This window comes from Leuresthes tenuis, unplaced genomic scaffold (assembly GCF_036924035.1).
Source record: "Leuresthes tenuis unplaced genomic scaffold, fLeuTen1.0.hap1 SCAF_12, whole genome shotgun sequence".
Lineage (NCBI taxonomy): Eukaryota > Metazoa > Chordata > Actinopteri > Atheriniformes > Atherinopsidae > Leuresthes > Leuresthes tenuis.
In genome coordinates this window covers 8332571-8347833 of record NW_027325366.1, presented here as the reverse complement: position 1 = coordinate 8347833, position 15263 = coordinate 8332571, and the positions used below count along the sequence as shown (strand labels likewise).

General features: G+C 39.0%; 1 protein-coding gene across 3 annotated transcripts in view; it reads left to right on the top strand.

Moving 5' to 3' along the window:
- The first annotated feature begins 588 nt into the window (after window positions 1-588).
- Window positions 589-15263, top strand: part of LOC140319000 (glycerol kinase-like) — a 48522-nt gene continuing 33847 nt past the window's right edge. For 2 of the 3 annotated variants that reach the window (XR_011917935.1, XM_072396511.1), the window contains exons 1-2: window positions 589-782; window positions 12592-12665. Coding sequence is in view for 2 of the 3 variants with exons in the window: in XM_072396511.1 (XP_072252612.1) it covers window positions 729-782; window positions 12592-12665 (128 nt within the window). In the remaining variant the exon portion in view is untranslated. The remainder of the gene's footprint in view (window positions 783-12591; window positions 12666-15263) is intronic. The other variant, XM_072396510.1, reaches the window with a different exon arrangement.

The following is a 15263-nucleotide window of genomic DNA, read 5'->3' as shown; positions in this document are numbered from 1 at the left end:
GGGGGGGGTTTATGCCCCTGTTTTAATTACACCTTAGACATTACTACTTATATATACTTACACACACACACACACATACACACACACACACACGCGCGGTCTTAAGCTAGATTTATAGTCTTCCAGAACGTGTGACGTCTTCATTGAGCAATCAAAGTCCTGCGTCGAGGGAACACGTTGCTCTGCAATTCACCATGCCGGTAGGGAGGTGTGGCTGTATGTTTGTGTGGTTTCAGGGGTTATAGCCGAATTAAGTAGGGCTTAATTAACTCTTAGATCGTTGCACAACAATCTATCGTTGCGATGCAATATATCAGTGTCCCCTGTCCTCTTCCAGTAGGTCGGTTTGAGCAGGTACTATCCAACTGTGGTTTATCTTATCTCCGGCTTAAACAGAAAAGACACAGTGTCAACTGGATAAACTTCTTATCTAATGGTTAAGGATCAACCGTTTATGACAGGGGTTCCAGTCCAACGTTATGATTCTGCCCCAAACCTGATTGGCCAATGCTTGAACTACACCTACTATTCAGCAGCCAATCGTTCCCTGAACACGGTACGATGTTGGAGTAGTGTTAATGGAAAACAGGACACGCTTTCCGGAGAACTTAGCCAGCCTACGGGTCTCTACTGGTGGTATTAAGCGCCCCCCTCCCCTCCTACTCTCTTTTTATTATTTTATTTACTTATTTTCTTTTTTAAGTATTCTAAGAGTAGCGATTATTAGGATGGAACCACTGGTTGCTGCCATTGACCAGGGCACGAGCTCGACGAGGTTTCTGGTGAGCGTCAATTACACAGACTAACTGGTCCCCTTAAAATGTATCTTCGTTTTACTTTTCTTCGGTATGTACTTACTTATTTTACCACTTAGGTATACCACAAAAGATTGAATGCGAGCGTATAAACAGTGAACTTTACGGTGGGGTAACGTATTATGAATATTAATGCTTTTCATGATCCCTCCAGTCTAAAAGGACATTTCACAAATCCAAAGCGTCAGTAATTCTACTCAGAGGTCATATCATGCATCCAAATGTTATTTTAAATAGCTACTAACAATAGGCAATTCTTTAAAAGTTTAGAAAGGAAAATATGGTATCATTATGAAATTTCAAAATGTTGTTTTACTGTTCTCAAAAATAATGCTATTTTACCATTTCGAAATAATAAATTTACTATTCTGAACTGTGTAAGAGTTGTATAAATCAGAGCCATGCCCTAGAAGTGGGTTAATGGCAGCAAACAGCTTTATATATAGTTTATTTTTAGACTTTTAATACATTGAAAATACAGCTTATCTAAAAATGGGAATTTAGATTTTTTTTTCAGTGACAGAAATATAACCTTATGAATCTCAATTACTGATGGTGCAATTGTACCATCTACTTACTTAAATAAAAAAGAATAAGTACTTTTAAATGGTGAAGGACTGTCATTTAACACAAAACATGTATATAAAGAAATGTATAACTTTGACTGGTTTCATAGTTCAAACTGTGAATTCCTGTGTCGACAGGCTGAGGTTTTGGTGATGAAACAGTGTGACATGTCGTTGTGTTCAGTATGGGACTGGGTTGGTGGCGATACTGACTGGAGGGGCTAACATACACATTATGAAAATCACAAGTACCACAAGATACACACTCGATAGCAACAATATTGTATTAACCATTAATATATAATAATAACCATTCACATTAATGATTTTTCTGTGAGGCAAACAGCTTCATCACAATTTTCTTGCAGTTAGGTATTTTTTGGAGACCTATTTAATAGAGAGCAGAGCAAAGATGTTCAGTTTGTTCAGTCCCATATAAAATTCATTACAGCTATCACTTTAGCATTTGTCCTTTTGGGATATTTGAATATCTATTTTGAAATGTAAGGTCCCTGGGGAGTCCCATGAGTCCCTCTGAGCATCTTTTAATCAAAATGGCCCATTTCCTGTTGACCATTTTGTGACAACCTTCCAAGGGGATTTTCTTGATGTGTTCTACAAGATTGCCAAGTTCCATGAAACTTCAGGAGTTGCAGTTACGAGGCCAGGTGGAGTAATTTTTTCCCTGAAATTAACAAGACTTCCCAAAAATACATAATTTTACACATTCCTTTGAGGTCGTAGGCAAAATTGCTGACACAGTTTTTGAGCATGTTCAGGCCCCCAACAAGCAATTAATTTAGGAACAGAATGAGAAGAAAAAAAGGAAGAAAAATTATAAACACCACAGATACAATAGGCCTTCGCACTACCTTTGATGTTCAAGCCTAATTATAAAAAAGTAAAATAAATATTCTGATATACTATAGATGTCATTTCTGTATGATTCCTATCATTTCAAGCATTTTTATAATCAGTATTGCTGGATTTGCGCATTTATTGTGCAAACAGAAAGAAGACCTGGTTCAAACTGGTTTGAGTGCATGCCTTTTGCTTTCTCACTGTTTGTCACCACTGTAGTATTTGTGTTTTATTGTATGTTCTTTCATTTTATAGAATAGGTAATGTATTTCACGTTTGTGTAGAACATATATAGTCTCGCTGATCTACATAAAACTACGCTGCAAAAGCATGAGGGAAAACAGACAGTGTCTCTGCCTCAAGCAAGGGAGTGTGCGAGAGTCCACAGGTCGGTTTTATGACTTAGACATTATGCTTGTTCTGCAGTTGCTCTTCTGCCTTAAAGTAGTCTGTTTGTTTTATATTTAGCTTTGACTGCAAAAATGGAAGATTCTATATCTAAGCTGAAAGCTTGGGACGGGGTTTCTGACAGCAGTCAGACTGTCAGAGGGGGTCTGACAGCTGTGCATCTGGCAAAATGCCAGACTCTTGTGCCGCTTACTGTCAGGTTACCAGGGACTCAGGACACAGAAGCAGGGTTGTAAGGGTTTCAAGAGGGTTTTTATTATTTAAAGGCAGCACACAGAACACAGGAATGCAAGGTGATCTAGGTGATTATATACTTAATCCAAGCTTGATGGAATTGTGATTTTAGACCTGCCCTAAAAAGGTAGTTTTAATAGTCCATCCTCATAATTCAGTAAAGCATAGTTCTCAGCTTTGTAACATGTCTCAAGCAACTACTGTATAACACATGGTGAATATCGATGTGAGGAGTGTTGGATGGTCTACGACCAGTGAACGGAGACATTCAGTTTGTTAAATAGGCTGAAGAAGTAAGTCCAGTATGGCCAACAGTTGACACACACATAAAAAAGATAGGAGCAACAGTGGTTTTCTTGGAAATAAAGACCTCTAATACTACGTCTAAGCTTTTAATGCTGTAAGATTAGGTAGGTTTTAAATGCTTAATCAGGCCTGGTAAAAATTGTAACTTCCTGCATTTCAAGAAATCTACACCATCTTTGCTTTAAGATGTCTTAAATCAGTGTTTATACCGTGTACTTTAGTCAAAATGTCAAAAGTACTTTTTTTTTTTTTTTAAATGTATGCTTGGCAAATTTATGTTGCAGGTATCTGGTTTTGCCAGAAATTATTTCAATGCAAGTCTGAAACGGAACTGAGGTGGCTAACTAAGGCTTCATCTTTGAAGCATGGGATGATAATAAAGAGGTTATAATGTTAGTTTCAATTCCTGATGAATAACATGTTGCTTTTTCAATGTTATGTATTGCGGAGTATCTTAAATTAAAGGGCACTGTCACTTTGTACAGAACAATTTTTGTAACACTTACATGAATATCTGGGCAAATATTTGGTTCCCGGATATTTATGTGCACATCATTGTATCCTGGCAAAATTCACAGAGTAATGCCTAAAGCATATAATCAGGAATTTCAGGTTGTACCCCAAAGAGGGGGTTTGCCAGGAAAATTTGGGTCATGTAACCCCAGTCTGTCAAATTGGGTGGTGGTGGTGCATGGCGTGATGAAGGGAAGACTCAATGCAGATATTTCTAAACTAAAACTTGTTTTATTTAAACACAGAACAACAAAAGTGCGGCTGAGTCGGAATACAAAAAAAAACTAAACTATGGAAAAAAACAAAACCTGACTGACTTAAAAAAAAAACAAAAAAAAAAACAGCAACATGGGAACTAACTTTTAGACTAGACATGGGCAATTGTGGCATTGATGATAGTGAGGATCTGGCACTGAACATGATAAAACCTGGAGACGAAAGACTGAAGGAAGGTGATTGGTGAGTGAAGGCAGCTGAGGGGAAAAACTCAGGCGATGCGGGTGAACCTGATGGCAGGGCAAGAGAAACTAAGGAAAACATGGCAAAAACTAAAGACTAAACAGGAACTTAACATAACAAAACTAACAGATGTGACACAGTCAATATTTTTGTTCTACATGGACAAGTTCTGACAGTGTTTATTTTACTCAAACTTTGAGATAAAATTATAGTTTTCTAACATTTAATGTACGAATACTGCATTCTAAATACTGCATATTCTAAATAGCCTATCTAGGTTTGTCAAGATGATACAATGATTTTTACTAAAACTCACACATACCAGGTGGACATAATGTACACTGCAAATCCATATTTCCAAGGCAGAATTCCAGCCACCTCGATGATTTGCAGCAATCCTCTTGGTGCTCTTCTCAACATGTTTTGTGGTGCCTTTTTTTTTTTTTTTTTTTTTTTTTTAAAGGTGAATACATTATCATTTTGATATTTCCACTGATACAGTTGCTGACTAACTTTTTCTCAGCTTGCCAAACTTCCTAAATAACTAGTTACTTATGTTGCATTATATTAGTTGTAAAGCTCTAGGAATACTTCAGTGTTCCACTGTCTGACCTCTTCCTTTGGAGGTTGTTGGTGTTGCTCTAAATTTGCAAAGCAGAGATCCACATCAATAGTGTTGATGGCTGATTTAGTTCATGTGATGTATTTTATTACATAAAATAAACAACTAATGGACATAATGAAAACTTCAGATTATTTGCTTATCTCTCGGAGTGATTGGGGACCAGGTTGTACCCTGCCACTTACCAAATGACAGCTGTGATAGGCTCCGGTCCCCATGACCCTGAGTATAGAAAATAGATGGATGTATGTGTTCTCAAAGTAGCTTGAGTGATATGTCTAATTCTGGGATATGCCTACAGAGTGAGAACTCTGCCAAAACCTTGTAAGAGAGCAAAACGTGTTTCACTCGCGCAAATTGTGTTTCAATTCAGCGAAACGTGTTTCCCAAGCAAGCAACACGTGTTTCACTCGCTCCCAACAATTCACAAACAAATTTAGTGTGGTTTGCAAAGAAACATATATCTTCAATTTCAAAACAATATCCTTCAAGTACAAAACTTTAAGGAGGACGCGGCTGAGCCAGATACAAAAAATACTTGAACTTTGATAAACAAAACCAGACTATGGCTATGAAACAAGACTACGAATAAACAAGACTATGAGTAAATACGAGGCAAAAACCTGACCTGACAAAACTGTGGAAGCAACGTGGTATTCAAGGTCAGGTCAGAATTTCACAATGACTGTGAGTAAACCTGGAAACTAAATACTGTGGGGAGGTGATTGGTGACGAGGTGCAGCTGTGGAACAGAAACAGGTGACTTGAGTGAAACTAAGTGACAGGGGAAAAAACATGACAAGAAAATAACATGGAACCTGAAAACATAACAATGAACCTGAAAAAAAGATAATCAAAACATAAAACTTGACAAAACTCAACTCTTTCAAGTACAAAACAATTTCCTTCAAGTACGAAACTCAACTCTTTCAAGTACAAAACAATTCTATAACTGTGAAAAACTGTCACGTGACTTTTGGCACGATCTTACTGCTGTCGTGTGACTTTTGGCAGGATTTTACCGCTGTCATGTGACTTATGGCAGTAATTTTCTAATTTTCTGCTTTGCAGTTCCGTAAGCAAAGGGAAAATAATCTATGCACAAGTGCCTATAATTCGCACTCCACAACAACAGGTGGCACCAGGCTCCAGGCTCCAGGGTGAATCTGCCTTCCAGGCTGCTCAGCCTAAGCCACCGAGCAAACTCTTTTACCTTTACTGCAAACTTTTTAACTAAGTTAGATATTTCAGCTATTTGATTTCTTCGACTAATGCAAACCAGAGCTTCCACCCACTCTACTGACTTTCTACAGTCAGAAATGGTCATGGTCACAAACTTGTCCAATAGGAAAGACAAAGAGAAAAAAGGTATTTTCCCTATAGCAAAACTACTGTACAAAGTGGCATAAACTATTATTCACGTAAAAATAACAGAGCATAAGTAACATAAGTAGTCAGAATAACTTCAGTATAAAACAGAGCATGCCTACCATCTCAACATCTTTTCATTGGAGGTCTGCATCCAGACCCCTCTCAAAATTATTGACAAACACAAGGACGTATCATAGATGCAAAACAATACGATAAAGTCCTAAGAAATTTAATGATTGAAGGTGATTTTCAAAAGTGTATTTAGAGACTGACAAGTTTTAACCAATATTGATATCCATTACTTTCCTCAAGAAGTATGATCAATGCTGGCTGCGAAAGCCTACAAGCTCAGGGTGCCATATTCAACACTGCCTCACTTGGTCTTGGGTATGCCCTATTTGCTGTGTTTGAAGATGTCTTTAATGCATGTGCTGATGCACAAATTTAGGATAATTGGTGCTGATCATTGTTTAAATGAAGACGTGTGCAAGTTTATTCACTTCCCACTGATAAATCTGTCTTTTCATATAGGTGCTGCCTCATCAGATGATGAGTAGTTGGAACTCGTTGGATTTTTTTTGGAGAATTTGAAGAATGTGTGCAAATTTTGATGCGTGTTGATGCATTTTGTTAGTAAACTGTTGAATTTACTTTTGGCTTGTGACTCCTTTTGTTACAATTTTGGGTTTTTCAGAGTATTTGTATACACACACACATATATATCTACACTCTTCTATGTGTAAAGTACCTTGAGATGACTTGTGATTTGGCACGATATGAAAGATAAAAATTGATTGATTGAGCGAATGTCACAGTCTGGCTCCTAGGCTGTAACAAAACAGGGGAAACCAGATTATCTTTCAATGGAAAAGGAATATTTATTTATAAAAAACATCAATTCACACAAGAAAAGTGTGTTAATCAGTATTCAGTGGTGTAGGCAAGAGTGTTTGTGGGCATCAGTCAGCAAAAATCAAAAAGACGCTCTGCAGCGTCAGCCCTGCATTTTCAAGCGGGTGACAAGACTCCACCCTGTCTAGGATTCTGCTAAACAAAAGAGAATCAGAAACCATACCAATGGTATTGACTAATAATCATCATTAGCCTAATAATCAGCCTGCAAGGAATTAGTCTCTACAATCAGCCTTGAAGGCAGCTGACTGAATAATGACCTGCAATATGAAATAATAATTATCCTAATAATTAACCTGCAAGGCACTAATTTCACTCTTGAAGCAGCTAACAGAATACTGAAAAAATATGCCTTTTGTATCAACAAACTAGCTTAGCTAACGTCATGGTTTGCTATAAATTGTTGTAAAATCTAGCTCTTGTTTGCATTAGTCGAAGCAATCAAATAGCTTAAATATTTAACTTACTTCAAAAAGCGGTTTGCACTAAAAGCGAAACAGTTCGTTCTGTCGCTTAGGATGAGAAGCCTGGAAGTCGACGGCTGAAGGCAGATTCACCTGGAGCCTGACGCCACCTGTTGTTGTACAGTGCGAAGTACAGGCATTTGTGCACGGATTATTTTGCCTTTGCTTATGGATCTGCAAAGTGGAAAATTACTGCCAAAAGTCAGGTGACACGCAGTAAATTACTGCAAAAAGTCACGTGACAGCAGTAAGATCATGCCAAAAGTCACGTGACAGTTTTTCACAGTTGTAGACTTGTTTTGTACTTGAAAGATTTGAGTTTCATACCTGAAGGAAATTGTTTTGTACTTGAAGGATATTGTTTTGCAATTGAAGAACACGTTTTTCTCGCTTGCGAAACACATTTTGCTCGAGTGAAACACGTTTTCCTCGCTTACGAGGTTTTGGCAGGATTCTCACTCCATACATACCTCCCACTGGGTATGTTTCTCATAAGCATTCATCTCATGATGCCAAACCTGATTGGTTGGTGATCACGATGCAAATGTCACCTATCCTTCAGTAGCTTTTACTAAAATATAACATCATTTGTGAAAACCACCTTTTTTCAATTTGTCTCATTGAGAAGGGCCCTCTTGTGAGACATCTCAGTCATGCCACTCTGTGAACTGTGTGTTCAAGTGACCTATAGTTTTCATTCATAGCCCTAGTTTCCATGTCTCACTATGGGATAAAGATACTCATGTATTGGCATACAAGCTCATCTCACGTAACCATGAGAGCTCCAAAAATAAAATTATTTTCCAGTAAGAGCCAACAGCATGAGCCACAGACTTGGAGTAGAGATATCAAGTTAATAAAACTGAGCAAAAGTGAGAAAGAAATATCCTGGATGAAGACCCCTTTAAAGAGGACTCAGGCGACCAACCAGACCAAATAAAATGTCAAACTGTGCTGGTGCTGCTGGACCTCACAGCGGCCTTTGATACAGTCGACCATGCAGTCCTTGTATCTCGCCTTGAGCAGTACGTAGGGATCTGTGGCACCGCTCTCCAGTGATATTCTCTGTCATGATTGGCGACCTCTGCTCCGCAGCTGCATCCCTGCCCTGTGGGGTGCCACAGGGATCTATACTCTGCCCTTTTCGGTTGTCACTGTATCTGCTACCCCTGGGATCAATTGTAAAAAAACACAACCTGTCCTTTCACTTTTATGCTGACGATTTGCTGATATATTTGCCTGTGAGACCGAACAAAAATACTGCACTCAATAAGCTGCTGGACTGCATTACTAATATAAAGCAGTGGCTGGCACAGAAATTTTTACACCTAAATGATAGCAAAACGGAATGCATTTTGTTTGGTACAGCACTGTATATAATGTATATAATAATAATATAATAATGATGTGCAATTTTTATCTTTACGAGCTCATGTGCAACTGCTGATACTGGTGGTATTACCTGCTATGTCTCTGTTGTAGAGTTGCACGATACCCATGGTACACGGTGTCAAATCGTTACGGTTCCTACTATACCAGAAATTCTACACAACGGTACTACCGTGGATTACTATACTAACGGTGCTAGTTTCCGCTACACAGCGGCCACCTCGACTCTCCTCCCGGCTTCTTACCGCTTGCTACTCCCTTGTAAACAAACCCACACGGCAACCACTGCAACCGAACTACACAGCTGTTGAATGATTGGCTGTTTGCCTATTACTGGTGGCCTCCGGGATATGATAGGCTGTTTCCGCATGCTAGGTCCGCCTGTCTGCTAGCTGATTGGCTGTTCGTATGTTTCTGATGGATAGAACCAACTCCATGTAGACAGCTCCGCTTCGATAGAAATTCGCTTCAAAACTAAATTTTTCTCTCGCCCACACACGCGCACAGTGATCACAAACACAAGACAACACACACACACACACTCACCATGGCAGAAGCACCGGGCCTGAGCGGTGAGTCTGCCACAGCGTGCTAATGGCACCACTAAAAACAAACTCCAAAAGCCACATTTGGAACTATTTTGGGTTTAAACAAGGCACAGACGGTAAAGCAATAGACGATGGCCGTCCACTGTGCAGGCGCTGCCACCAAGCTAAAGGAGCCAAAGGAGGCAACACATCCAACCTCATAAAACACCTGCAGTGTCGTCACCCAGGTTTATATGTCGAATACCAGGTTAGTATTTCCTGTTTATTTTCTAATTGCCTAATATGAGCCTATATGCTCTGTGTGTACAGGCTGAGGAATGAAGCGTTAAAAGATGTTAAAGCACCTAGAAAATACATAAAAATATAGTTTTCACAGGGAATCAGTTCCTGTTTATTGTATTTTGTCCTCTGTTTTATTATGTTGGAGAAGAAGCATTATTGTCAAATACATTTTTTAAAAGACAGTGGATTTGTTATTCTAAGTCGATTATTTCTATTAGTATTATGTTTATAATGCACATGGCAACATAAGTAATTAATAAGTATTTATAACTTGTACAAAACATTGCAGTTCATAAAAATAATAATAATTAAAAAAGGCTGCAGTATTGTGATAATACCCGGAACCATGATACTTTGTCTGGTATAGTATCATGGTTACTTATTTTGTTATCATGACAACTCTACTGTGTTGTCTTTCCTCTTTTTGTCTCTTGCTTGCTGCTGTAACGTGTGAATTTCCCCATTGTGGAAAAATAAAGGAAATCTAATCTAATCTAGTTTATGGTAAATGTTCTCACCACAAACTCTGGCACTCTGGCCCCCAGTCTTAAATCACATGTCAAAAATCTTGGGGTAATATTTGACAATAGGCTTAAATTTGACAAACAGATTAGTTCTGTTGACAGCACAAGCTTTTTTCAGCTCCGTCTCTTGGACAAAGTGAAGCCTTTTCTTAGTTGTCAGGATCTCGAAAAGACAATCTATCCCTTTATCAGCTCCAGACTGGACTACTGCGATGCCCTTTACGTTGGCCTCAGCCAGTCCTCAATCTCGCGTCTCCAACTTGTGCGGAACGCCGCTGTCCGATTTTGAACAAGCAAGTCCAAGCGCGAACACATTACACTTGCGCTGTCATCACTCCACTGGCTTCCAGTCTGTTTTAGAATTTATTTTAAACTTCTGTTGTTTGTTTTAATGCCATGAATGGCTTGGCCCCCTCTTACCTGTCAAAAGATTTAAACATTTCGCAATTGTGACAAAGCTTTGTGCTCCATCAGCTTCGGTTAGAGATCCCTAGGTAAAGATGCAAACAGTGGGGTGATTACAACACTTTTGTAAATTGTGTTTTTATGTATTGTTTTTGTGTTTTATGACTTTATTGTAAAGCACTTTGGGTACCTTTGGGCTATTGTAAAGGGCTATATAAATAAATTTGATTTGAACACCATGTGTAGAAATCTAGAGCAAGTGTGGCATTGTATCTTCTAAATCAAAGAAAAAACAAATAAAATGACATTTCAACATGGGATGTAAAGTTGTGTCTGTGAATAGTAGCCAGTGTGCTACATATAGCTGCATTCACAATCAGTGTTCGCTGCAATGTTTTTAATTTGCATTTGCAGCTGTGTTTCTTAACATTGTCAGGTGTTTTGATATTATAAATCACCTTTGTATCCCAGTTCATAAACACTCGTTGGCATTTGGAAACACCAGTCAGTGTAAATAGCGTTGATGAACACCAACAGTTTTTTTTTAAAAAGCTTTAATAAAGTAGGATGGTGATGTTAAGACACACATTTGCAGATAAAACAAGAGAAACATTGTAATTGTGTTTTTTTTCATGCACTGTGGTCCTTTCAAACAAATTCAGAATGCGCAAGAGGGATGGTCAAAGAAGTGTTTGAAGAGTGACATAATGACTTTGTGGAGGTTCTCTGGCTGTGGAAAATAATTTTGTAGTTCTTCCATAAAACCAACTTATAACTGGCTTAAGCACCAGCCAGTAAGTAGCCTTTGAACCGCTGTGGTCAAAGAGGCATATCTCATCAGTATAACCCCATTCTGGCAGATGTTCCTCTGAAATGTATCTTTTGGTCTTGAAGAAACAAATGAGAAAAATTATTTGTTACTTAGTGTCCCCTGCTGTGACAAAGGGAAAAAAAATTATTCTTGTTAAACTAAAACTGGGATTTCTCAGTTAGGTCTGCTAAGATTCACCTTTGGCACATTACATGGGGCTCTGTGGATATAAAAGCTCTGTTAGATTTACAGAATTAATAGAATATAGAATATGTTTTATGTTTTATGTCCTAGAAGGCAATTGAACTTGGAGTGTGATAAAGTTGATCTGTCAGTTGCTATACAAGAAAAGTGGAACCTTATTAATGAAGAATATTCTTTTTCATTTGTCAAGTCTGTGCCTCAAAGAATTCAAGTGTTTTGTTCATGATGAAAACATAAGGTTTATACTACTACTTTATTAAAAGAAATGCTAACGTCTATTTGAATAAGTCGATAACTATTATCTCCTCTCTGGTCTCTGGTCTACCACTTTGTGGCATGGTGTGGTAATAATCACAATATTCAATCTCTTCTTGAACATAAACAAAATAAGAGAATATTATGGATTTTAAGAGGACCAGAAATAAACCAGACACCGTCTCAATCCTAGGAGAAAAGGTGGAGGTGGTTGAGGAATGGACAGTACTGCCCACCTTCTACATTGTCTAGTTATAAAACAGAGTTTGGTTAGTTAAAGGCATCTTCAAGTTCCACTGCACCACAGCTATACAGGCGATCATTCCTACCAGCAGCAATAACCATACATAATGACAGCAGATACCGATTTATGAGGTTAAAAAAATTACTGCAACATTAGAATTTCTCTTTTGAATAAATAAAGCATGTTTTTCAATTATTTTTATTTCGAGGCTGACAAAAGAAAAGCTGCAGTCTTTTGTCCATAATTTGTATTGTGTTATGCAAATGATGTGTGGTTTTACAAATTAAGCTTAACTATTTTCTTGTTAATATAAATTCTCTTAGATATTTCTGTCACCTTCAATGTTCTAGATTATGTCTTTTTTCAGTTTGGCTCTTATCAAATGTTTGTCTGTGTAGGTGTTCAATGCTAAAACAGCAGAACTGATCAGTCACCATCAAGTAGAGATTAACCAGAGATTCCCCAAGGAAGGGTGAGTGATTTGAACTTCACAAAACAACCATATTTGTAGATGCTGGGCCTCTAAATAACCCTTAAAATCTATTCTTTCAAGTTCTTTGGATACTCGTTTCATTGATGTAATGTACTTGCTTATCAAACTTTGGGTAACATTGCTGTGTATGTAGTTGATAATGGAAGAGAAAAGATGGAAATACAAACAAGGTTTATTAACAAAAAGGGGAGCAAGAACAAAAGGCTCTGCAGTGCCGGATCTCAAAAATACCAAACTGAATTAGTGGGTGTGGGCGAGGACAACGATGAGCTCGCCCGAGCTTCCTTGGGTGTGGGCGAGGACAACGATGAGCTCGCCCGAGCTTCCATGGGTGTGGGCGAGGACAATGATGAGCCCACCTGGGCTTCCATAGTCGCAGGTGAGGACCACGATGAGCCCACCTGGGCTGCCATGAGCAACGGCGAGGATGTGCACCCACCCGACCCACCCTGGCGATGCCCATAGCCCCCTCCTCAAAGAACAGCTCCCAGACGTTCCTAAATTGGGGTGGGCAGGTGGGACTCTGACCGCCGGAGCAGGCTTGGTCGTGGCAACAGGCTTTCGTAGGAACTATGGTCGTGGTTGTGGCAGGAACCACAGCGGGCGGCTGCGGCAGGACAGCCTTGGCGGCAGTGGGCAGCTGGGGCAGGGCGGCGCGGCAGGATGGCCTTGGCGGAGACCGGCAGAGACGAGGAGGAGCCCAGCTGGAAGAAGGCCGGCCGGGGCAAGGCGAAGACCGGCTGGAAGAAGGCCGGCTCGGGCGAGGCAAAGACCGGCTCGGGCGAGGCAAAGACCGGCTCGGGCGAGGCGAAGACCGGCTGAAGGAAGGCCGGCTCGGGCGAGGTGAAGACCGGCTGAATGAAGGCCGGTTCAGGCGTGGAAGTGCTCGGCTGGACCACAGTTGGGGTCGTAGCTGCAGCGATCTGTGTCATGGCTGCAGTTGTCTGGGTCATGGCTGCAGCCGTCTGGTCCATGGCTGCGAGTCGGGTCTGGAGAGCGCGTAAGACTGCTGGGTCCATGCTGGCAGAATCCTTCGGTCAGGGATCGTTGGTAGGACCCAGATGCAGTTCTTTCAAAAGTAACAAGGTTTATTAACAAAAAGAGGAGCAAGAACAAAAGGCAAACAGTGCCAGATCTCAAAAATACCAAACTGGGAATTAACAAGACTATGAGAAATAAACAAGATTATGAAAAAATACTTAAGACAAGACTATGAATAAATAACTTTGAAACAAAACTATGACTAATGACTATGAGGCAGGAAACTAGACTTAGCTTTGGTGACTGAGGCATGAAGGGTTAGTGAGGATTCTGCAATGAATGAAAGGAAACCAGGAGACTAAATGCTGTGGAGGGAGTGGTTAGTGATGACGTGCAGCTGATGACAATTAAACAGGTGACATGAGTGAGACTAACGTGACAGTGGAGAAACATGACAAGAACCTGAAAACATGAGAAAGAAAACATAATAAACTGAAAACAAGACTATTAAAACACAAACTGTGACAATATTGTGTTTGTATTCTTTGTTTTTTTTCTATGTATTTGTTATTTTTTATTTATTAGATACATTTCTTATTTGTACATTGCCTCAAATTCTGAATTCTGGTGTATAATATGACTGTCCACTGTAGTAGATATTTGTTGTTTAAGATATATACACAGATTCAGAGCCACTTTTAATTTTTTATGGTTTCCTCAACCTCAAAGGTTGCAAAGGTTGATGCAATGGTCAGATCTGTACATTTGTAGTTTTAAACAGAGGAGTTATAATGTCTCTGTTGGATTTTGACCAAAGCTTGCCGCCAGATATTTACTCAGGAAAGCGTGCCAGCTTGTAAAATGAGAACATTAAACCTTGTTACCTTTTTAAATAATGCTCCATTTTTTAATTTAATTCTTATTAGTATATAATTTATGACAGCTGCATGCAGGTGGAAAGCAGAATGTTGTCACGTTCATGCTGAACAGTTGATTTTCTTAATAAATAATGCCTTTTTTGGTCCATTGACTCACTGACCACTGTTTATATTTTCAAAACCATCCTGTCTTACTTTTGTGTTTTTTTGCGTAATTTAGTGATTCACTTTTATTGCAAGATTGCGATTGAGACTTTACTGCAATGACCTCCGTCTTGCAAGGGTTTTCCCTTTCAGTCAGTTTAGCTTTTATCTGAATGTTTTTTGTTTTTAACATTTTGTCTTCCACCATTTTTTCTTCTTACTTTAATCTCTTATTGGCATTTTGGGCAGTAAAAACTGGAAACTAAGTGTTTTGACATCATTCTAATAATTAAATTTTTTTAGCCTTCTTCTGCTTTTTTGATCATATCAAGAATCATACTTTAACTGTCAACATCTGATTAAGTGAGGGGAATTTTTATCTTTTCACTTAAAAAAATAATCAAAATGTGTACATTGCCAGGGGGTGCCCACTTGTAGTTGGCAAGCATTCCTCATTTTCCGGTAATATTCAGTATTTAAGCTCATACTTGGAAAGATTGACATATAAATATAATAGCACATTGTTCTTCTCATTCTCTCCTATGTTTATTAGTAGAATACTGTAGTTGAAGTT